The sequence below is a fragment of the Mesoplodon bidens genome (assembly GCF_964165515.1).
Source record: "Mesoplodon bidens genome assembly, chromosome: 14".
Classification (NCBI taxonomy): Eukaryota; Metazoa; Chordata; class Mammalia; order Artiodactyla; family Ziphiidae; genus Mesoplodon; species Mesoplodon bidens.
The window spans coordinates 44,648,651-44,673,792 of NC_138170.1; the positions used below are offsets into that span (position 1 = coordinate 44,648,651).

Genomic DNA, 25,142 nt, shown 5'->3' on the forward strand with positions numbered 1-25,142 from the left:
GTTAGGTGTAGTTTGTTTGTTTGTTTGATTTGGGTTACCACAACTAATTAGAGAATCCTATGCATTTATGGCCTCTAATTAGAGGATAGAGCCTATGAAACATTGGCAAAGATAGTTTTATCTCCCTCCTCCTTGCCTGCCTAATAAAGTTTTGTAAGCAGGTTCTTATAAATGTGAAGGTTTTAAAAGTTACTCTGTATCATGCCAAGCTACTAACCAACTATGGTAAAGATAGACCCATTTGGTTTTTCTTTGTTTTTTTGTTTGTTTTGTTTTAATTTTTATTGGGGGTATAGTTGATTTACAATGTTGTGTGAGTTTCGGGTATACAGCAAAGTGAATCTGTTATACATATAAACATATCTCCACTCTTTTTTAGATTCTTTTCCCATATAGAGACCCATTTGTTTTTTTCCTGGATATGTTATCTCTTCTTGACATAACTGTTGATATAAACTTCAAAGCTCTGGTCAGCTTTCAGTGTGTAAAGTGCTTTCTCTCATTTTTTAAAAAATAGATCTATCCAGAGAGAACCACCGAGAAACAATTGCTAGGGTCATAAGGAAACTTCTTAGTAAGTACATATATGTATTTAATGTTTATTAATAACTATTTAGAAATTTTATTTTATAGCATGTGTGCTTTTACTTAACCATTTAAAAATTCTAAATGGTGAGACTATCAGGCAGTGGTTTTTTTTTGGTTCGTTTGTTTTTTGTTTTTTGCTTTTCCTCCTTAAGTAGTATATCAGGAGTCCTATAGTAATTTAAAATATTTTAACCAAAATTCTTTTCCTCCTATTATAGACCACATACTTAATAATTCAGAAGATGATACCAAGTCCTTGTTTCTTATCATAAAGGTACAGTTGTCATTTAACAGTTGCATAATTGTTAATATGACCGGGTTTGACGTGACGATTCATAAATATAAAATTTGAAATTCTTTGACGCAGATTACTGGAGACCTTTTGCAATTCCAAGGATCTCACAAGCATGAGTTTGACTCTCGTTGGAAAAGTTTTAACCTAGTAAAGAAATCAATGGAAAATCGGGTCAGTATTTTCACCTAAAACTGGATTTTTTTTAAAGGTGTATAATATTGATATAACCACCTGATGTAGCAATTGTTTGGCATACAGAGGAAGTTCCCTATAAGTAAAAATAGTAGATTTTCAAATATTATATGATGGTATAATCAAAAGGATCCTAGAAAAAATGTACTTCCCTGAGACAAACTCTTCTGTTAATTTCCATGATAGTCTCTGGACTCTGAATGGCAATTTCAAGTCGGATAACTTGGCAACAGCTTTCTTACCATGTAAGAAACTGAAGAAGTTAAAAATTGGAATTGTCCACAGGCATGACTTTAAAGCATTGCATTTTATGTAATCTTATGTTATATTTGTTCTCCAAGAGAAGTCAATACAAGCTTCCCTGGGAGCCTGGAAGAAAGAATACTTAAGTCAGCCATTTGATGTTCATAGCAGTGTTCTTCTATAGGAAACTTTTGTTGAAATTGAGTCTGAAAGGTTATATGAGTTCATTGCTTGGGCACAGGGTGCTACATATTTTAGACAAAGGGAATGGCATGTGACAGGGCAGGGAGATGTACAAACGTGGCATGCTTTAGCAAACAGTGTTTGTAGGGAAGAGTGGCAGGAGGTAAACTAGGTCATTTCTAGTTTTGTCCCAAGAAAATGCTTCAGTTTTACATTCAGCAACGGGGGAGTCATTAGAAGTTCTTAAGTAGATCTGATGTAAATGTTGGAAAGATCATTATTCAATTCAGTGAATTTTGAAAAGCTCTGCTGCCGCTGTGAACAATAAGCAGTAGGTGATTGAGACTGGAAGCCGGGAGGCTTTAGTTAAACTATTAAAATAGTTCAGATGGGAAAGCACAGCCTGAATCCAGTCACTGGCATTGGGGTGGAGATAAGGTGTTTTAAAAAAAAGATGGAATTGTGGGGACTCGATGACTAATGAGATACGGGTGTGAAAGAGGAACAGTCTGAGTTCCAGACATCTGCCTTTAGTGACTGGGTAGAACATTGGGGGTGGGGGAGAGCTTAAAAGATAATATTTACAAAAATAAAAAATGTTATATTCTGTAGTAAACATACACAACTACCCAGAAAGGCTGTTTATAAATGTAATAGAGTAAAACAATTTTCTTTGTGGGCTGTTTTTTTTATTTTTAGTATTTGACTGAATAAAAGTCTGATGATTTTAGAATAAATGAAATAGCTTCAGTACCCACCAGCTCATCCTGTACCTTCTTTGCACTAATTTTTTGTTAAGGGATTCAGGGGAACCATTGTTGAAGTCATTTAGGGGAAATGTTGAAGTGTTTGCTACTGTTTTTCAGCTCCATGGGAAAAAGCAACACATCAGAGCGCTATTGATTGACAGAGTAATGTTGCAGCATGAGGTAAATAGCTTTTTAAAATCATGATGCCTTTTTTTTGTCCTGCTGTGCTGCATGGCTTGCAGGATCTCAGTTCCCCAACCAGGGATTAAACCCAGGTCACAGCAGTGAAAGCCCGGAATCTTAACCACTAGCCACCAGGGCACTCCCCACAGTGACTTTTTTAAATGACAGTTTTTCAGATAAATATTTAATTATTGGTGTTACTTCATAATTAAATGAACTTTTAGTAAAAAACTTTGAGATTTGATTTACACTTTTTTTTTTTTTTTTGTAGCTACGAACACTAACTGTTGAGGGTTGTGAATACAAAAAGATACATCAGGATATGATTAGAGATCTTCTTCGTTTATCTACAAGTTCATACAGTCAGGTAAGGCTAGTCCAAACAGTCTGGGCATGCCCCCTCTCACCCATTTTGTAACACGCAATCTAAAGTATCCCCATTTTAACAAGGGAATTTAAATAATTTATTGGCAAAGAAAATTTACATTTTAAATGACAAATATATTCAAACTAATCTTGCTTTTCTCTTTAAAATAATGTTTATTTTTGCTGTTCGTAATTGCTTCTCAAATTAAAAAAAAATATGTATTACTAACGTTGGTAGATAGTGCTAGTGTAATGTTGATGCCACTTAAATTAAATCACATTATGAAGGCCTGTCTGTGAAGGCCATATAATTCTTCCTAGGCATTCTGCTTGAGTTCAGGAAGCTGATACCATGTGAATTGTGGGGTCCCTCCTTTCAGCTAGCATAAGACCAAAAATTTATCTCTAAACACAGAGAACTGGGAAAAGTAAAGAGATTCATGTACAGCCAATGATTCTGTCTTTATAAAATAGTGTAAATTAGGAAAGCAATCTAACCCAGAGATTTTGCCTAAAGTATTGTTTTAAAAAGTTTGAAATATGTACAGTGTATTGCTTTTACTATAATCAGTTATTCATTACTATTTAACTAGTTCATGGATTATAAATTTATACTGAATCTTTTGCTTGGGTTAAAAATATGTGGCCTATACTTAAGGCTTTCATTGAAAAGGTTAAGTTGTTCTGTGTTTTGGAAAGTCTTTGATTGTCCTTGTGTAGACACAGAGAAAATCTGACCCTTCTCATTAAGAGTAACTCAGAATAAAAAGTTTAATAGTCTGCTGATTATGTTACTGAACAAATGCATATCAGTTCCATTCAGTCTTTCCTTTATCAAAAGGATATTTGAACCAGTGTAACTTTTTTTTTTTTTTTTTAATTTTTGGCTGTGTTGGGTCTTTGTTGTTGCTCACGGGCTTTCTCTAGTTGCAGCGAGTGGGGGCTACTCTTTGTTGGAATGTGCGGGCTTCTCGTTGCAGTGGCTCTTGTTGTGGAGCATGGGCTCTAGATGTGCAGGCTTCAGTAGTTGTGGCACGTGGGCTCAGTAGTTGCGGCGCATGGGCTTAGTTACTCCGCGGCATTTGGCATCTTCCTGGACCAGGGATCGAACCCGTGTCCCCTGCATTGGCGGGAGGATTCTTAACCACTGCACCACCAGGGAAGTCCCTGAACCAGTGTGACTTAAACCATGGATGTGGTTGGTGGTAATTTGCTTTCCTTCTGATAAAAAGATTATCATTTACTCATTTTTGTTAAGTTATGTGCTTTGGTATATTTTTCTGTTATTACGACAACATTTAAATTACCACTGCTTTGTTTTAATGATTCATTTAGAAATTTTTTTGTCGTTTGTCTACCATTTAATAAAAGTCGTCTGTTAATATCTCTTTCTTTAGGTCAGAAATAAGGCCCAGCAAACATTTTTTGCTGCCTTGGGAGCATATAACTTCTGTTGCAGAGATATCATTCCCCTGGTTTTGGAGTTCTTACGGCCTGATAGGCAAGATGTCACGCAACAGCAGTTCAAGGTATAGGGTTTTTTGTTTTGTTTTACTACGAAATTTTTCAAACGTAGAGAAAGCTTGAAAGAATTTCGCAGTAATGGAATTGCTGACCCCAAAGGCAGATGTGTAATTCAAGAATGTTGTAGAGGATCTAACTCATTGGGTGATATGTTGTCGACCTTGTGGAGAGCAGTTTAAATGGACAAAATCAGACAAGTCAAGTAAGCTTAAAATTGGAAACTGTCTATTATAAAGTCAGTAAAATTGAAGTTACAGTGACCTTATAAGAACTGTAAAGAGGATTAGAGCCCAGGGTGGTTAGGAAGCCAGATTGGAATTGTTCGGGTGAATGTTCAGGAAATAAAATGTTTTGGTACTAATAGCTCTTTTCATTAAAATGGGGTACCTTATAAAGAGGTACCTACTGTCATCAGAATCATTCTGATTGATTGAGCTCCTATGAGTAAAAAGTACACAGTACTTTAAGTAACCTAGTTTTTATATACTTAGAGAAATACTTGGCAACCAGATTTAACCACAATTTTTAAAATTATTCTGTATGTTACACCCTAAAATGCTAAGAGTGACACATTTCACAGCCTTTATAAATGTAGTAGAAGAGAATTAGAATGGAAGCTATGTCCGTAAAAGCAATATCTTCACATTTCTATATTACCTCATTAATAGCTGTTCTTTGAGCTAACCCTCTGTTAAATGACTTAGAGAAAATATTACTGGATTGCACTTAAGTGTCAAATTCAGGTTTCTAAAAGTAACGTATTGAATGTGGGGACCTATTTTATAACCAGTACCAAGCATTTAAATAATCAGTGTTTAGTAAATTTGAAAACAACATGTGAGTGAGTTGTCTACAACTAAACAATGCCTCTTATTTCCCATATTGATCATTTTTTCCTGCAGGGTGCCTTGTATTGTCTCCTTGGCAATCACAGCGGTGTATGCTTGGCAAACCTTCATGATTGGGACTGTATTGTACAGACTTGGCCAGCAATTGTTTCTTCTGGGCTTAGCAAAGCAATGTCCCTGGAAAAGCCATCAATAGTGAGGCTGTTTGATGATCTTGCAGAAAAGATTCATCGGCAATATGAAACAATTGGCTTGGACTTCACAGTAAGCAAAATCATTTTTTTAATTCAAATTTTAGTGCAAACACTGCTTTGTCAAAATGCTATTATTTTCTTGTCTTTTTTAGTAATCATATTCTTGGCGTTTGATTCTAATTTTTTTTAAAGCATTTGTATTCTGTTTCCTTTTAGTGCTTTAGTGATCATTACTATAGATGGCAGGGTAGAGTAGGAAGCATGGAGCATGGCCAGGAGAGAACTAGGTGGTTTTCTACCAAGAGGCCACAAAGTGTTATTACATTGTTGCATTTACCATTATCCCCTGTATGTCCGCGGCCTCAGTTTTCAAAGAGTTGGTTATATTTTAGGAGGTCAGTTCTACTAGTCAAAGTCACAGAAGATTGACCACAGGGTTCCATAATTTATAGTGAAGATTAAAATTGGATGATTTGACAAATGAAAAAGTAAATATCAGGTTCAATGGAGCTCAAATGGGGAGAGATAGCAGATCATCATTCAAGAATTTTCAAACGCCTATTTACACACCCATCAGAATTGGGGATGGATAGAAGAGGTGTGAGTGTGGTTGAATCCCCCTCTTTTCTGCAGTGATTATTTTTGACGTCCATACTCAGTTTTAAAAACCACTGCTCTAAATGTATTCCTTTTCTGCAAAACATACTCTTGCTATTTGTAACTGTTATTAGATTATGCTTTCTTTTAAAAAATTTTTTTTAAATTGACATGTAATTCACATACCAAAAAATTCACGTTTTTAACACAACAGTTGTGTGCTGTTATATACTATTGTGAATATATATATATTCACAATAGTATATTCTCAGGGTTGTACAACCATCACTACTCTAATTCTAGAACACTGTAATTACTCAGAAAAAGAAACCCTGTACCCAATAATTTTTTAAAATTAGTTCTTATTGGAGTATAGTTGCTTTACCTGTACCCAATAATTTTTTTAAATTAGTTTTTATTGGAGTATAGTTGCTTTACCTGTACCCAATAATAATTGCTTCCCATTCATTCCCCCATACCCCTAGCCCCTGGAAACCACTAATCTACCTTTTCTCTCTGTGAATTTGCCTATTATGGACATTTCATCTAAATGGAATTATACAGTTTGTGGCCTTTGGTATCTGGCTTATGTCACTCAGCATAATGTTGTGAAAATTCATCCGTGGTATTTCAGTACTTCATTTTCCTCCCTGGCTTTTCTTTTTAATAAGATTCCAAAGTCATGTGTCGGAATAGCAGAATTACTTCAACAATCAAAAAACCCCTCTATCAAACAGATAATGCTTAGCTCAGAAGAAATTAAAGAAGGACTTAAACGCCAACAAGAAAGGAATGCTGATGCCCTAAGGTAATTGTGAATGCCTACTTATCATGACATATGACTTTATAGATAGTAGGTTTTAAATATCTCTAAAATATAGATGCACTATAACTACCTAATGAAATTTACACATTGATTCTGAAGAGATACCAAAATGTTAAGAGGTAATTATTGTGAAGATCCCTGATTGTCACTTTCAGCTATGGAGGTAGAAAACACCATCTCACGATAAAGCTATCTTTTTAAAATTATTTATTTATTTATTTAATTTGGTTGCACTGGGTCTTAGTAGTGGCAGGTGGGCTCCTTAGTTGCAGCTCAAGGGCCCCTTAGTTGCAGCACATGGGCTCCTTAGTTGCGGCAGGCAGCCTCCTTAGTTGTGGCATGCGAACTCTTAGTCGCAGTATGCATGTGGGATCTAGTTCCCTGACCAGGGATCAAACCTGAGCCCCTGCATTGGGAGCGCGGAGTCTTATCCACTGCACCACCAGGGAAGTCCCTAAAGTTATCTTAATATCATATGTTTTTTTCAACATGAATTGATTTTTCTTTTAATACACATATCCCACTCATTAAATCTTAAATTCAAGTTCAACACGTTTGTCTCTTCATATCTCTTATAATAACTTTTTGATCGATAACATTTATACAAATTTGTTATTAGGATATTAGTAAACTGCTTTTAGATTTTGGGGACCAAAACACTTCAATGGCAGGAGACTTCCTAACTTTATTTTCTTCTTTGCCTTATGAATATGCTTATTAATTTTTTTCTAACAGTTCTATATAAATAATAAACTTTATAGCCTACCTCATGTATACCTACCTGGGTTCTTATATAGGTAGACCACTCCTAACCAATTGATTACTACTCACAAATTTACTTTTGAATGTCCACTCAGGAATGGTTGAGTTGCTCAGTGTACTTAGCACTTTTTTTTTTTCCTCTGCCTTTCATTTTCTTTTCCCAGGGTCACGCATCTGCTTTCACTCTGGCTTTCTTCTCACCAGACCCTTTATAGTCTGGTGATGAGAAGAGGAGGGTGAATTTGGCCGGAATTTGAATTCATATTACATTATTTGATGTTCATCTTAGTATTTTGTTTGTTTGTTTGCGGTACGCGGGCCTCTCACTGTTGTGGCTTCTCCCGTTGCGGAGCGCATGCTCAGCGGCCATGGCTCATGGGCCTAGCCACTCCATGGCATGTGGGATCTTCCCAGACCGGGGCACGAACCCGTGTCCCCTGCATCGGCAGGCGGACTCTCAACCACTGTGCCACCAGGGGAGCCCCATCTTAGTATTGTATTAAAACAATAGCTTACCTGAAATTTATTTATTTTTTTTTAAGGAACTATGAAAATTTGATAAACACTTTGCTAGATGGTGTGGAGCAGAGAAACTTGTAAGTGCAAAAATATATTTTTTTAATTTTCAAACTTTTATCTTCAGTATTATAGGAGGTTTCTACCCTGAAGGCCATGAATGACTGTCAGAAAAAGTTGTAGTCTGTATGGGGCTAATGATAGGAGCAGTATTTTTCAGTATACCTATTTTGATTCTTGGGAAACTTAAAATTATAGTGTTTCAAATACAGGGGTTTTTTTTAAAGTGATTTTATGAATGATGTGTTTTGTGATTCCCCCCCCCCTTTTCAGGCCCTGGAAATTTGAACATATAGGCATTGGGCTTTTGTCTCTACTTTTGAGAGATGACCGAGTGTTACCGCTTCGTGCCATACGTTTTTTTGTTGAGAATCTCAACCATGATGCAATTGTAGTTCGAAAGGTAGATACTTTATTTTAGCTATAATCTTGGGTTTGAAAATTTTTGCCTCACCTGATATCTTGAAGTGTATTGATTTGAAATCTACCTCTGTTGGTTCCAAGATGATAGTAACTCATCCAACAAATATATGAGGAGGTGTTCAGGTGCTGTGCATTTCAACACTGGAGATATAACAGGGAACATATTTATAGGTTAATTGGAAAGGTTGACTTTAAAAAATTAATTATAGTTATAACATGTTACAGGAAGGGAAAGGTATCTGAGGGATACAACTAGTTGGTTTTACCTTGAAAACTGACAGAGGTAGGGTGCAAGATGGGGCTGACCTGACCTGGCACATTGGGAAAAGACCCTTAGGAAGAAATGTTTAGGCTGAGATAGGAAGAATGAGCAGGAATTGGTTTAACAAAGAAAGGATAAAAGTTTTTTAGGCAGAGACTAGCATGGATGAAGGTTTAAGAGTAAGAACTGCAACTGACTCAGTCTAAGTCAGAGTTAGCCCTCATGTGGCTGTGCTGCAGATGTCAGTGGGTGAGGTATTTCTCTGCCTTGGAAAGAAACAGAACCCAGCTTCTGCTTTTGATCAAGGGAGCAACCATTTGAGAGATTTAAAATTTTGATATATGTACCTTACCTGCTTCTTTTTTAGATGGCAATCTCAGCTGTTGCTGGTATTCTTAAGCAGCTAAAAAGAACCCACAAAAAGCTGACCATCAATCCTTATGAAATCAGTAAGTGCTGTCAAACGTAATAAGTAGTGCTTCTCAGTCAAACTTGGAAAGTTTCTTTGAAATGTATAAATTACAGTTCTTGATCTCAAGTATTTTTCTATACAAAGTATAGAAGTATAGGAAGATTTTAATACGAAGTATGAAATAATATTATAAAGGGAAAACAGTTGACTTAGTAAAAACTAGTGATAACAAGTACTTATAAAAATAGATGGCTCTTTATGTCTTTATAATACATAAAATGTGTAGCTTTTACACACTCTGGGTACACATGTCATCTACTTACTTATCTCATCAGCTAAGCAGTTATACTAGTAATTTATCAAACTGTATTTCAAAGGCTTAAAATACCATTACTATTTAATTCATCAATATGTTAAGTGTTTCTTCTTCAGTAGTAGGATTAGGGGCAAGGTTAATTTGATTTTGGAGGGAGAAAAACATCATTTTTATTACTTTGGCTATCATTTTTTTTTTAATCTCTGATAACTCCTGAGATGTTCAAACAGCTGTCTTCAGTTTACCCCCAACCCCGTTTTGGGAGGGAGTGTAGCTGTGCACCCACTACCACCTTTATTTTGGAACACTATAAAATGGTGTTAACTAAATGTGGGAAAGACTTTCATTTCATTATACTCTCTACTACTAATCTTGTTTTACCCTCACTTGAAACACGTTTGTAAGTCTCATATTAAATGAATATTTATTGGTCCCAAAACACAAGTGTGGGTAGGTGCATGTGTATGTGTGTGTGTGTGTGTAAAGAGAGAGAGAATGTCAAAGTGTACACATGGTGAAATGTTAAAATTGGGGGCATCTGGTTGAAGAGAGTATATGGGAATTCGTTGAGCTCTGTAATTAATTAATTCAAACCTAAAAAATTTTAAGAAAATTAATCCTTTTAATTTTGGTAAAAGGGATGAAGTATGGATCAAACTTGACTTTCTCCCCTCCTTTTAATAACTATCCCAACACCATTTAGTGGATAATCCCATCTTTCCTTCTCTGATGTGAAATGCCTCATATGTATGTGCTTTTGCCTTGAGCGAATTTTAACAGAGTCTTGTTATGAGGATAAAGTCACACTAGCACTATTTGAGAATAATTATTGCACAGTTATTTTGAAATTCACGAAATGTAATTGTCTTTTCCTTAGGTGGATATCCTAAACCCACCCAAATTGTTGCTGGTGATAGACCCGATAATCATTGGTTGCATTATGATAGCAAAAGTATACCAAGAACTAAAAAAGAATGGGAGTCAAGTTGCTTTGTGGAAAAAACTCACTGGGGATACTATACCTGGCCACAGTAAGTTGCAACTTGCCATGCACCTTATTATTCAACAACTTATCTTTGATATAATTTGTTTTATCATCTGGATTTCTAGGGAGGTTCTGAGGCAGTTGAAGCAGTTAGAGGTACTTTGTCACCAAAGATACACAATCTCTAGCTTTTTCCCTCTTCCCTCTTCCTCTTTTTCTTTGTTCTTGCCAGTGCTATGCCTCATCCTGCCTCCTTCCTTGTCTTTCCACTGAAACCCCTTAGACTTCCTTAGTCCACCATTATACATCTAAGGAGTTTGTTAATAGTTGCTCTAAGTTATATTCCTACCTATTAATACTACACGTGTCTAAACCAGCCCCAAGAAATACTTATTTGTCTCTTATTGACACCAATAATCTATGTCATTAGGATGCAATGACCTGAGATTTTTAAGGTGGAAGACTGAGTGATATACTCATAACCCACAACTTAGCATTTGATTAGAGTATATTAGAAGTGCCTTCTAATGCTTTCTGTCCAAGAAGCTCTAATGTTTCCTATGTGTATTACAAATATAAACTCTTACTGTGTAGGAATATGGTTGTTTATGCTGGTGTGGAAGAGCAACCTAAGCTTGGCAGAAGCAGGGAGGATTTGACAGAGGTAAGCATTTAATTTCACCACGTGTAAACACTTACCTGGTTCAGATGCATCTTACTTTTGGCCCCTGATTTATATTTCAAACTAAGTTCATGGGTTTTTTTTCCCCCAATTTGTGTATTGCAGTATAGCACAATAAGTATTGGTAAATGGGCGCTCCCTTACTCCCCCCCAACCGTCCCCCCTTCTGTTAGGACCAGTTAGCACAAGTCTTCTATATCTAAGGTCACTCCCAAGTTACTACCTACTTAGCACTCGGGTACTGGCTTTAATTTTTTTATTGCGTATAAATGATGGATACTCAGTAAATAGATGTTTGTAGATTTAAGTCAGAACTTCTTAGACTTTGTAGAACTTCTTTATCATTTTGAAAGTTGATGAAGGGCTTTTAGGTTTATGTCTTCCTCAATTAATGTTGTAGCTTTTATTTTCTAATTCTGAGCAAAGTTTACCTTTTAACTGCTGATATTTTATAAATATGGAAATAATTTGCTGGGGTTTGGTTTGCAGTTCGGAGGATTTTCCTAATTTGCACAGAAATTGGCACAATAGCATTAAGTCTTCATTTCTCAAGCAGAACATTTCTGGTTTTATTTCGCAGTTTGAGAAGTGGAATCCAAACTTGAAGAGCTGAAGGAAAACTTTTAGCTATTCTTAGGATTTAGCATTTTTAGGAGGCAGTATTATTTTGGTTTCAGAAAGGCTCTATGAGAACTAAAAATTCTTTAGAACAAAAATAAAAACTTACTGTTGAGTTTCAAATCTTTATGGTTGAATTTTAATGTTTTCAGAATCATATTTTTAAATAGATTTTAATCCCTGAATGTTGTTCTTTTTTTTAACTTTATAGGCAGAACAGATTATATTTGATCATTTTTCTGATCCTAAATTTGTGGAACAGTTAATTACTTTTCTATCTTTAGAAGACAGAAAAGGAAAAGATAAATTTAATCCTCGACGTTTTTGCCTCTTTAAGGTAACTATGTTATTTACATACCCTTTTCATAAAGCTTAGTGACTGTCAATTTGTAGGTTCATAAGTTTTAAAGTATTTGTTCAAAGTTTGAGTTTAGTCATCTGTTATCTTTATCTAAAATGACTCTGGAAGTAATGCCTATCTTATTCATCTTGGCTTAAGGTCTAGGACTCAAAAAAACCCAAGCTTTTTAGTATTTATCTCTAATATTTATAATTAGCAGTAGAAGCAAAAAACCAAAACCCACAAGACTATGTGCATTTCATGTTTATTTGATTTTTTTTGAGGTGTGTGTGATATTTTTAAGGTTAAAAGGTTAAAAAGATTATTAATTTTTCACTGATCATATTTAAATATAATGTGGCAAATGACAGTGTTTTTACCATTTTAACTTACATTGTTAAAACAGTTAAGTTCTATAGGGGAGAATATGGAGTTTTTTAAGCACAGTGGTAATAACAGCAAACAGATATAAGCATGTGATACTGGAGATGCTAGTCGTTTGAGTACTGAAGAACTTTTATTTTTATTTGCATAGGGTATATTCAGAAATTTTGATGATGCCTTTCTGCCAGTTCTGAAGCCCCATTTAGAACGCTTGGTTGCAGATTCACATGAGAGCACCCAGCGATGTGTTGCAGAAATTATAGCTGGTTTAATCAGAGGCTCTAAACATTGGACATTTGAAAAGGTGATGTAATTTGTACAGTGCATTCCCTCTTAAAGCTGCATTATCCATTTATGCAACAATTCCCAACGCGTTAGGTATTAACACCTAGCTCAGTCCCTCAGCCTCCGCCACCACTGACCCTCTGCCAGCATTCCGGTGCCACCTCGGGCTGGCGGTCCTCAGGAGGGAGCAAGGCGACAGGTGGCCGGGCGGGCGGCTGATGGGGGCAGCAGCGGGGCGGACAGTGGTCCTACCTGCTTGTCTCATCTCCATGGGGTTAGCCCGTGGTGCTGTGAGCTCTAAGGTGGACAGCAGGTTGTGTGTTTATCAGAACATATTCATGGCTGCATCAAGGGCACACACATCTTTTAAAAAAAGAAAAAGATGTTAACACCTAAAATATGAAATATTTAACTTTATATTGCTTTTGAGTATAGGTCACAAAGTTGTGGTCTATAGGTGGCATTGAATGTCTTTTAAAATCTGAATTATTTTCCATCCTGTAAAAAGGATTTTAGTTTCTCTTGAGAAATGGGAAGATTGTGGAATACTGGTCCCGCATTGCTGCACTGTCTCAGTTGGCTGGGGCTGTGCATGGGTTTCTCCCTTCCTGAGGCACTCTCTAGCTTCTCATTAAATCTTTTCTCTTAGCCTCTGTGCTAATTTACATTACTCATTTGGTCTCGTAGATGGTTTGAGTTTGACAGCCTTTTTTTGAGTATCCGTCTTTTTAATTGTAAGATTAAGTTTTACATATCCATCCTAAGGTTAGTTTCTTATAGCAAGATGCACTAGACTGAAAATAACCTGGTAAAATGTCCAGAATGCCTGAGTAAAAGGTAGGCCGCCATTTTTCAAAGAAAAGACGCAAATACTGTTTCTGCTAAACTTAATTACACATACTTTTTAGGAGGATTATCAACACTTTTTAATATATTAGTTTAGTTATACATATTCGAATCATGTATTAAAGTATTCGTTAGTTTGTAATATTGCCATTTTCCTGCTCACATATGAAACAATTTTATTTAAACATGTTCATACATATCCTTGTCATCCTGTCTCTATCATTTTTGAGTTACCTCATTTCTAGAACACATCTCCTTTCTGTATAAGTTATTTAAGATATAGCTTGTTTTTTTCTTTTTATTCAGTGCCTAGTGCTACCACTGGAAATCTTATCCCAAGCCCTCTCTCCCCATTTGTCCTACATAGGTCCTTTTGACTAAAGTATAGTCCATGGACTTGCAGCTTGGGCATCACTTGGGAGCTTATTAGAAAAGTAGGATCCCAGGTCCCACCCTGATCTAATGAATCAGAATCTGTGTTTTATCAAGATCTCAAGGTGATTTGTGTTCTCACTAAACTGTGAGAAGCAGTTTAGTGTTTAGACATATATATATATTCACAGTCTCTGTATAACTGAACACTTTAAAAATGCTATTTATAGTCATCCAAAACTTGGAATTTAAAGGTTATACTTCAGGCTAATACTAAATTGTATTGAAAAGTCATTGCTTCCTATATTAGGATTCAATCAAGTGACCTCCATAAGCATGCAAAATACAGAGATGATTGAGGTTTTGTTTCAGCCCAGTGTACTATGTCATTCAGACATTTAAAGAGAGAACTTTTTAATAGTATGAGAGATTTTGTAAGAAACCATATAAGGTGTCTTCTCTTTTCTGATTTTTGTTTTATTTTTTTGGAAAAAGATGGCCTTATTACCTGATATGTATCATGGTAACATGGTGATGTTACTTTCTTGGATTATTTGGGTCTTCTAAGAAATAAAGGAAGTATCAGGTTGTGTATTTGTATGTGTGTGTTTGCAGAAAAAGACAGTTGAAGAAAAATGTTCTGAGTATCATTAACATTTTCCTGTGTATTTTGTTTTGAGTAGGTGGAGAAGCTTTCAGAGCTTTTGTGTCCTCTGCTTCGAACAGCATTGTCCAACATTACAGTAGAAACTTATAACGACTGGGGAACTTGTATAGCAACATCCTGTGTAAGTTCTCCTATTCATTTTTGTGTCTCACTGATCTATTCAAACTGCTTCATACCATGTCTCAAAATGTGTAAAATCTCATTATACCTCTTGAATCCTGAAATTTTATCATCTTACATGACTGGAGATGGTTCTGTTTATCTTTTTAAATAAGCCTTGAGTGATAACTCTTAAGTGATTGTTATACCTTCTCTGCCATGGTAATTGCCTTTTTAGATTAAGTGACAAGTCAAATCCTATATCTAGAAGTGTAACTTACATACAGTAAAAGCCAGATGATACAAGGTTATAGGTATTATTTTTGACACCTTATATGTCCAGGGCAGTTATACTTTGATTTAAGAGAGTCCATTTAGCTAAGAATTTTCTCACTGTTAGTCTTTCTAACATGAGCTATAAGAATACATTTGGATTTGACTTGCCTATGAGTTTTAGTTTGATTTTCTTCCTCTATACTTATATTTATTTATATTTCTAAAATAACAATGTCTGATTTATTTGAAAAATTATATGACCTCTGTTTTAATTGCTGCTGCTTTATATTTTCAACACAGGAAAGCAGAGATCCCCGGAAACTTCACTGGCTTTTTGAGCTGCTGTTGGAATCACCACTGAGTGGTGAAGGAGGATCCTTTGTAGATGCATGGTAAATAAGAAGGAAGCTTATGAGGTTAACCAAAGATTTTACAGCAAAAGATAACATCTTTGTTCTTTATGTATAAGTAGAAGTGAAATGTCTATACTCCTAAAGGCTACATAATGTAACACTGTCTTCTGGGAGATGACCATAGTTCAATTCAATACAACATATGATTCTAAATACAGTTATTTCTCAGTTGAGAACAAGTAGGAGAATTGGAGGCAGCCTGAGCAATTCAAAGATAAAGTAGGTCCAGCCTACTCTGCTGTCACATCTTTTATATCAGGACTGCTTTTTTGTACCATGACAGTATTACTAACTTCTTTATCACATGTTCTAATTTTTCACTCTTTCCTATTAGGAAAGAAGATAGTAATCCCTTTAAGGAAAAATATACGTGGGCATAAGGAGCTGCAAAAGTTACTGAACAAGAGAACAAAATCTAGATAATCCTGTAACAAGAAGAATCATTTTTTTTATTATTATTATTAATTCGTGAGGAAACTTCTGATGCTTAGAGATTAACTCAATGAGCATTCTAAAGTCAGTGTTTCCTTTGATTGTATAGCAGTGGAGGTGAAATGAGATACAGAGAAAATGATGTAGAAAAAATTAATAAAATCTTCCTAAAGGTGCTATTCTAAATTGTTACTTTGAAAATGAAACAATTTTAAGTGGAATACAGACATCATTAATCTATACTGTCAACATGTAAAAGCAGGACTTCCCTGGCGGTCCAGTGGTTAAGACTCTGCACTTCCACTGCAGGGGGCACGGGTTTGATCCTTTGTCGGGGAACTAAGATCCCACATGCCACAGGAAAAAAAAAAAAAAACATGTAAAGGCAGAGAGGGGCACTAACACAACTCTACTGTGCTTTATTTTTAGTCGACTCTATGTCTTGCAAGGTGGCCTTGCCCAGCAGGAGTGGAGAGTACCTGAGCTATTGCATAGACTACTGAAGTACTTGGAACCCAAACTCACCCAGGTTTACAAAAATGTCAGGGAAAGAATAGGGAGGTAGGTATTATTTTCTCTGTGGTACGATATACCTCTTGAGGTTTTTTTTAATCAAAATTTAATGTCTAGTAATACATACTCGTTATGTTACTATTGAGTTTCGTGATATCCTCTTCTTCAGATTTTGTTTTATATTGTATTGTGGGACATTAGACAAGAGTCTCTGAATGTAAAATAGAACGGTAGTGTGCTCACAAGCCAGTGGGGAGTAGTCGCCACACTGTAGTTTTTAATACCTCAGAATTGTGTGCACAGGCACAAGACCCTCTCTAGGGATTGTCTTGGGAAAATTTACTTTGGTTGGGTCATACTTTTGAACCTTAGTTTTATTGATAATGTGGGATCTCTTCTTATTATATGTATTTTACTTTACAGTGTGCTGACCTATATATTCATGATAGATGTTTCTTTGCCAAACACTGCACCAACAGCATCCCCTCGTGTCCCTGAGTTTACTGCTCGAATTCTAGATAAATTGAAACCCCTCATGGATGTAGATGAAGAAATTCAGAACCATGTTATGGAAGAAAATGGAATTGGTGAAGAAGATGAACGAACTCAGGGCATTAAACTCTTAAAAACTAGTGAGTGGCTAAACTTAGTAGAAACTCCCTCTAAAAACAGATATTTTAGATTATCCTATTGACTTCTCCCCCCTCCCCTTTTTATTATGGTAAAATATACATAATATAAAATTTATAGCTGAGTGGCATCAAATACATTTACATTGTTATACAGCCATCACTTTCCTCCATCTTTATACTCTTTTCATCTTGCAAAACGGAAACTCTGTACCTTAAACAATAACTCCTCATTCTCCCCTCCCTCAGCCCCTGGCAACCACCATTCTACTTTCTGTCTCTGTAATTTGCCTATTCTAGGTATCTCATATAAGGAGAATCATACAATATTTGTCCTTTTATGTCTGGCTTTTTTCACTTTGCGTAGTGCTTTCAGTGTTTATCAGTTCATCTGTTCATGGACATTCAGGTTGTTTACACCTTTTGACTATTGTGAATAATATTTCTATGAGTATTAATGTAGAAGTATGTTTGAGTCTCTATTTTCAATTCTTTTGGGTATTGAAAGCAGAATTGCTAGACCATGTGGTAATTCTATGTTTAATTTTTTGAGGAGCCACCAAGCTACTTTCCACAGTGTCCACACCATTTTACATTCCAACCAGCAGTGCAGATGGGTTCCAACTCTTCCACATTTTTGCCAACACCTTTTATGACTATAGCTCTCCTTATAGGTGTGAAGAAGGTATCTTGTGGTTTTAATTTGCATTTCCCTTATGAATAGTGGTTGAAAATCTTTTCATTGGCTTATTTTCTATTTTTGTTTCTTCTCTGGAGAAACGTCAGGTTCTTTGCCCATTTTTGAATTAGGTTGTTTTGTTGTCATTGAGTTGTAGTTCTTTCTATATTCTGGATATCAGTCCCTTATCTGAAAATGATTTGCAAATATTTTCTCCCATTTTGACTCTTGATAGTGTCCTTTGATGCACAAAAGTTTTAATTTTAATGAAGTCTGATTTACCTCTTTCTTTTGTTGCCTTTGCTTTTGGTGTCATGTCTAAGAAATGGTTGCCAAATCCAGTGTCATGAAGTTTGTCCCTTAAGTTTTCTTCTAAGAGTTTTATAGTTTTAGCACTTACATTTCAGTCTTCAGTCCACTTTGAGCTAATTTTTGTCTATGGTATAAAATAAGGATCCAGCTTCTTTCTTTTGCTTGTGATACCCAGTTTCCCAGCATCATTGGTTAAAAAGACTGTCGTTTTTTTCATTGAATAGTCTTGGCACTGTTGTTGAAAATTGGCCATATGTGTGAGCATTTATTTCTGTGCTCTCTGGCCTATTCAGTTGGTCTCTATGTCTGTTCTTATGTCAGTACCACACTGTCTGGATTACTATAGCTTTGTATTAAGTTTTGAAATCTGGAATTGTGAGTCCTCCAACTTTTCTTTTTCAAAATTATCTTGATTATTGGGGGTTCCCTGTTGTTTGTATATCTAAAACTTTTTCAAGGATTCTAAGTATAAACAACTAACCTAGTCATCAGTTTTGCTTTGTTAGGATTTTTGAAGGCTAGTTTTAATTTGTACTTTGTGTGAGTGTTTGTAGACCATTGATAATTTGCTGATTCATTCTTTGAGGGTGGCTTCAGTCCCCTAGATTAGTTGATACCATTTGTTATGGATCCTGTCACACTGCTGATCTAATTTGTGAAGTAACACAGACCTCTTTCTTTCATTGAAGAGCTATCAGAGTGGCTGACACTAGCATTATAGAATCACTGTACTTTGTAGTCTCTAACTGGATAGCAAAGACTGACTCTTTGTGTTTGTTTCCATAAAGTATTGAAATGGCTGATGGCAAGTGCGGGAAGATCCTTCTCTACAGCAGTCACTGAACAACTTCAGCTTCTACCTTTGTTTTTTAAGGTAAGTTTATGTCTGAAATTAAAAATGTATCCCCTTTTGACCTTCAAAAGGAATTTATAATTATCATCAGATGGTTGATAGGTTTTCAGACTGTGTATGATTTGTTTGCATCTCTGAAAGGTAGAATAGTCACAGGAAAATCATTAGGTGTTAGTGGTTAAATATTTGTTGAAATAATCTTTCTAATATTAGGTAAGAGTATGATCTTGACAGTTACATGAAAAGTCTAAAGACAGAACATTGTTTCACTGAGAGCCAGTTTTCAAGTAATAGTTTAGGAAAATATTGATAGCTTTAAAAAAAAAAGCCACAATGACATTTTTGAATATAGCTATTCCTGACTTTTTAATTCAATGTATAATAAATTTGAAAATCAAAGTGTTCAGTATATTGTATTTATTTTACATTGCTAAATGGCACTATATATAGTTGGTTCTAACAAATATTTGCAGGAAATAACTTGTGTCTGGTAATCATATTGAAGTTTTATTTGGTGTAAGATATAACCTGAGGTGGTTTTAATTATTCATCTCTCCAGTCAGTGGATAAAGCTAGTAAACTAAGATTATATAGTAGTTTCCAAAATTATAGTTGGTAGTGATGGCTGTGGTTGGTTGTGGTTAAGAAAACAGTCTAGTCTTATTGCAAATTGGGAAGGCTTGGCACAAACATCACCACTACTTGACAATTATGGTCAATACAGTTGTTATTATTTAAGACGGAGGGCCCTTGTTACTGTTTATTAGCAAATGGAATGCTAAACTTTTCATCTGCCATTGTGTATTTTGTCTTTAGGAAATTTCAAAAAGATAACACTTCTGGAAATTTTCAAAGGATTCACTACTAAAATACTTTTTAAAGTGCTCTGTAGGGCCTGATACCCATGGATACCTTTGGGATCTTTGGGGATATAAAAGTGGACAGTAGCCATTAGTGTATAGATAGGTCTTTGTTACTTGTAGGTCCTTGGTGTAGATATGGTTTGTCTTTAGGGCAGTGGTGCTTAAACTTTTTTCCACTACCACATACCCAGTGGGTATGGAACATGATCTCATATGTTCGTAAATGGGTAATGTGCAATGAATGTTGGGATAGCTGGAGTTCCACCCCTTTTCTTCACTCAGAAAAAGTCAGAAAGCAAATAGTATATGAGAATGAGGTTGATAGGATGATTTATTTGAATCCACTTGAAATTTGCAGAAAAAATGTGTATCATTAGATTGCTGTACTGCATAATTTGCTAGTGACGGGCCTAACAGTTAACCTGAATATACAAATATTGAGGTTGAGAATCTCGTTTAGGCCTTCATGGTAAGTGGGATCTGGTATATGCAGGCATCAAATAGTTAGGGAAATGTGAGCACTACTGAATATATTTTAACTGTAATGAATTTTTATGTATGATGTCATTACAGGTTTTTTAAATAAGAGACTTTATCTTTCAGAGATAAAAATAACTTTTTTTGGGGGGGGCATGCTATGTGGCTTGTGGGATCTTAGTTCCCTGACCAGGGGCTGAACCCGTGCCCCCTACACTGGAAGCACAGAGCCCTAACAACCGGACTGCCAGGGAATTCCCGAAAATAAAATATTTATGGATGAAATATGTCTGGGATTTGCTTCAAATAATTTAATTGGGGGATGGGGAACCACAGGGGAGCAAAAATTGAAAGGATTAGCCATGAATTTGTCATTGTTGAAGAAGTGATTGATTCATGGGGATTCATTATACTATTCTCTAGTTTTGTGTATGTTTGGATTTTTCTGTAGAAGTTGTTAAAATTAAAAATGTAATTTCTTTCATGTAAGGATGCCTTTGTACTTATTGGCTGTTTTTCAGTTTATGTCTTTGGTTTTTTTTTGTTGTTCTCTAGATTGCCCCAGTGGAAAATGACAATAGCTATGATGAACTGAAAAGAGATGCAAAGTTATGTTTATCACTAATGTCTCAGGGGTTGCTTTACCCTCATCAAGTGCCTTTGGTACTTCGGGTGCTAAAACAAGTAAGAATTTATATCAAACACTTATATATTTGGTTTACAATTCTAAGAATTTCACAAAGTCAGCTGCAGTACACACAACACCTGATACTTGCATTCATTTTGAATCTTCTTTTAGTATGAGAGGAGACATATGTTGACCAAAGAAACAGATTTAGAATCTGTACCTGGCTCTGCCACCAATTTCTGTGACACTGGGCAGGTCACTCAACTCTAAATTTTCTATATACATAAAGAGCTAATTATTGAAACACCTTGGAAACAAAGTGCTTATGAGGGAGAGGGTGGGCATTCTCTTTTACCATTTCCCCTTTATTTTATTCACTTGTATTTTCTGATCTGTGGTAGAAAGACCTAAGTGAGTATATATTTTCTGGCTGCATTTTTATTTATTTATTTAATTTATTTTTGGCTGTGCCGCAAGGCATGTGGGATCTGTGGGATCTTAGTTCCCCGACCAGGGGTTGAACCCATGCCCCCTGCAGTGGAAGCGTGGAGTCTTAACCACTGGACCACAAGGGAAGTCCTGTGGCTGCATTTTTAGTGTACTATGTGCTCAGCTTTATGCAGGTTACACATGTGTTATATAATATAAAAAATGGACATGTTCCCATGCTTTCCCCTGAAAGATATTTTTTTTTTTTTTTTTTTTTTTTTTGCGGTATGCGGGCCTCTCACTGTTGTGGCCTCTCCCGTTGCGGAGCACAGGCTCCGGATGCGCAGGCTCAGCGGCCATGGCTCACGGGCCCAGCCGCTCCGCGGCATATGGGACCGCGGGCACGAACCGGGGCACGAACCCGTATCCCCTGCGTCGGCAGGCGGACTCTCAACCACTGCGCCACCAGGGAGGCCCTGAAAGATATTTTTTAACAGCCTCAAATGGTATTTTTTTGCAGTAGAATTTAGTAGTTCTCAATTTTGTTTGCTTTCATTACCCTACCAGCTACTATCAAAAGTGAAATAAAATAATGTGCAAGCGTTGGAGGACTTAAGAGTCATTAATTATAAATAATTCTTCTAAAATTGACTTTTATCTGTGTTCCTTTCCCTTTACTCTCAACCATTCATTCATACATTCAGAATAGCTAACTTTTACCTGAAATAGCTTGTGCAACCTTTTGTTTAGAAGGAAGTATAAGATGAGCTTGCTCTAGCTATACCTGTAAAAGTAGAGTTATATCGGAAGTCTATACTATTTGTAATTTCACTGTCATCTCATGTTCTTGTCAGCACTGTTTTCATCATTTCTACTAATTTCTCATCCACAGACAGCAAGAAGCAGTTCTTGGCATGCTAGATATACAGTACTGACCTACCTCCAGACCATGGTATTTTATAACCTCTTTATTTTCCTAAACAATGAAGATGCAGTTAAAGACATCAGGTGGCTGGTTATAAGTCTTTTGGAGGATGAACAGCTAGAGGTAAAATTTAGGTTATAGCAAACCGAAATTTAATAAATTTAAAGAAAGCATTATGGCACCTCTTTTAAGAAGTATTTACACACTGATATGTAAAGTAAAAGTAACTTTAATTTTAACATAGCCCTATGTGATTAGTTTTGATACCCCAATCATTTCCTGTAGTACAAATGGAAACAGACATTGGACACGTTCTTGTTCTGGCTTCTCTTTGTAATTGGGCAGATAACATTTATGAACCAAAGTTTTCTTAATCTATGAAACTGCAGGTGATAATACTGTACTTACCTTACTGATTTTTAAAGGGCTAATAGGAATGTGTATGAGAGCTGTTTCAAGAGAATGAAAATCTACACATAGGTGCTATTATTCAGTAGATTTAAGATAAGATTGTTGTCCCTTTTTATTTTCCTTGGTAGAGAAATTAAAGTCAACTTTTTTGCTGAAGTAGCATTAAATAAGATATAACTGCCTAAATTGGCCTTAGGTAAAGAAAATGTAATTGAAAATTTTGTGAAATGTTTGCTTATTTTATTTTATGGACTTTATGGGTTTTCCATATAGTGGAGCACTCCCAGTAATTATCTGTATTTTATTTGAGAGCATTGAAAATAGATTTGTATCCCTAGGAAACTGGGAATGGAAATTTCTCCACCTCCCTTATGAATCTATGTATTTTACATTCCAGCTTTCTTGTGTTCTGGGAGCAGATATGTCCAGTTCTTAGGGTACTCACCCAGTGGTTATAACTCTGACAGCCTTCGATTAAAATATTTGCAGCTATCTGTAAATTTTTTTTAGGCTATTCTTATTTTTTTCTTCATTAAACTTAAAGGAATGGAAATGGAAAGGTGGAAATCTCAAAAGTCAGTGTTTCCTACCTTTAAATATTATAGCTAAACGGACTGTTTTCTGGACCTTGTTTTAGAACATTTTTATAGATTATTCTTATATTTTATTCCATGTAGTAGGCTTAAACTTAGCTGTTACTGTAAACATAAGCATGACATTTATTAAAATTATCAGTTTTAAAACATGTGGTACTGAATATCAGTAACAATTAGCCAGAAGTATTCATGACAATATTGGGGGAAAAAAACTTCGTGGTAATCTAAATGAGAAATGTTTAAAGAAAACTTTATTAGATTTAAAGGAAAATTTTTAGAAATGTTGAGAAATTTTTTATACATAAAAAAGCTAAATACCTTTTTTGCTTACCTTGTAAAGTTAATTATTATAGACATGTACAGACTGACCCTTGGAACAAAACATCACAAAAGTAGATGCCACTACTGGGAAAGAGAACAATTCAGTTAGAGGTGTTTGGGTAATTTGATAGCAGTTTGGAGAAAAAAAAATAGATTAGAACATCTCACACTGAAGTGTATTCCAGATATAGTATAGATACACCCCCCAACCCCCGCAAACACATACTTTTTACTTAGAGAAAGTAGGAGAAATGAATTTGGATATTTATGTGAACTGTGAGCCGAGAATGACATTCTAAGTATTTAAGTCAATAGATTTCACAAATCCAGAGATGGACAAATCTGACCACAAGAATATTAGAAACTCATCAGTTTAATTGGTCAAGCATCAAACTAGAGAAAAACATAAGAAGACCATTAAGACCTTGAGGAGTAGATGGTGGTGGTGGTATCATATATGTATGGGTGAAAACAATATAAGCAGTAAACAAAAGTCAAACCTCTCTTAATGACCAGAGAAATACAAACTTAAGACAATGAGACTCTTAATTTCATGTCCTCCACCCACCAAAGACAATAACCAGTGTTGGTAAGTTAAAACCTAGTATTCCCATTAGTTTTGTATCATAGTATATGTTAGCACTGGCTTTTTGAAAAGCAACCAGTAGCCACAAAATTAATAGTAAAATTGGAGATACATTGAAATTTAGTAATCCCAATTCTTAGAATTAGCCATGTCCTAAGAAAATACATTGCAATGTGGAAAAATTATATAAATTAAGTGTTTTATAGCATAGTAGTGAGAAGTTGAAAGCATTCTAGTCAATAGTTGAGTATAAAAATAAATCATGGGGCTTCCCTGGTGGCGCAGTGGTTGAGAGTCCGCCTGCCGATGCAGGGGACACAAGTTCGTGCCCCGGTCCGGGAAGATCCCACATGCCGCGGAGCGGCTGGGCCCGTGAGCCATGGCCGCTGAGCCTGTGCGTCCGGAGCCTGTGCTCCGCAAGGGGAGAGGCCACAACAGTGAGAGGCCCGCGTACAAAAAAAAAAAAAAAAAAAAAAAAAAAAAAAAAAAAAAAAAAAAAAATAAATCATGGTATGAAAGGAAATAATGCAACCAAGTATGAAGTAGTAAAACATTTTATAATGTATTTCATATAATAATGTAATAAAAGTAGCAAAGAATATGTTAAGAAACCCCAAACTGTCACATTGAAAAATTTAAGAAAAAGTCTTTTGAATGAATAAGTAGCAAAACATTTGAGTGGTTTTTTTCAAATTATTATTGCCTTTCCTTACAACTATTTAGCAGAAATTTTTGTGATATATTTGAGATAACTTTTTACAGCTTTTTTGTCTTCCCAAAACTTGAGTTCCCATTTCAATTTGAAATGGACTGTTAAACACTCTTCATTTAGTACTTCTATAAACTGTATTTATAGTCTGACAACAGCCTGTGAAATTCATAAGAGTTAAAATGGATATAAATCTCTACTATGTATGCCAATTATAGAAATTATCCTGTATCTTTATTACCAGTGAAAACAACAACAGCAGTTGTTTTAAGA

At 35.6% G+C, this 25,142-nt stretch overlaps 1 protein-coding gene across 1 annotated transcript in view; it reads left to right on the plus strand.

The window, feature by feature from the left end:
• PSME4 (proteasome activator subunit 4) overlaps window positions 1-25,142 on the plus strand; it is a 96,050-nt gene that overhangs the window by 66,496 nt on the left and 4,412 nt on the right. The window contains exons 22-43 of the mRNA XM_081254249.1: window positions 518-574; window positions 807-862; window positions 956-1,054; window positions 2,368-2,430; window positions 2,705-2,800; window positions 4,197-4,328; window positions 5,226-5,435; window positions 6,634-6,770; window positions 8,093-8,146; window positions 8,400-8,529; window positions 9,179-9,260; window positions 10,417-10,570; window positions 11,119-11,188; window positions 12,036-12,161; window positions 12,700-12,852; window positions 14,735-14,839; window positions 15,394-15,485; window positions 16,368-16,499; window positions 16,875-17,083; window positions 18,860-18,945; window positions 20,820-20,948; window positions 22,214-22,369. Of these exons, the coding sequence (XP_081110375.1) occupies window positions 518-574; window positions 807-862; window positions 956-1,054; window positions 2,368-2,430; window positions 2,705-2,800; window positions 4,197-4,328; window positions 5,226-5,435; window positions 6,634-6,770; window positions 8,093-8,146; window positions 8,400-8,529; window positions 9,179-9,260; window positions 10,417-10,570; window positions 11,119-11,188; window positions 12,036-12,161; window positions 12,700-12,852; window positions 14,735-14,839; window positions 15,394-15,485; window positions 16,368-16,499; window positions 16,875-17,083; window positions 18,860-18,945; window positions 20,820-20,948; window positions 22,214-22,369 (2,528 nt within the window). The remainder of the gene's footprint in view (window positions 1-517; window positions 575-806; window positions 863-955; window positions 1,055-2,367; window positions 2,431-2,704; window positions 2,801-4,196; window positions 4,329-5,225; window positions 5,436-6,633; window positions 6,771-8,092; window positions 8,147-8,399; window positions 8,530-9,178; window positions 9,261-10,416; window positions 10,571-11,118; window positions 11,189-12,035; window positions 12,162-12,699; window positions 12,853-14,734; window positions 14,840-15,393; window positions 15,486-16,367; window positions 16,500-16,874; window positions 17,084-18,859; window positions 18,946-20,819; window positions 20,949-22,213; window positions 22,370-25,142) is intronic.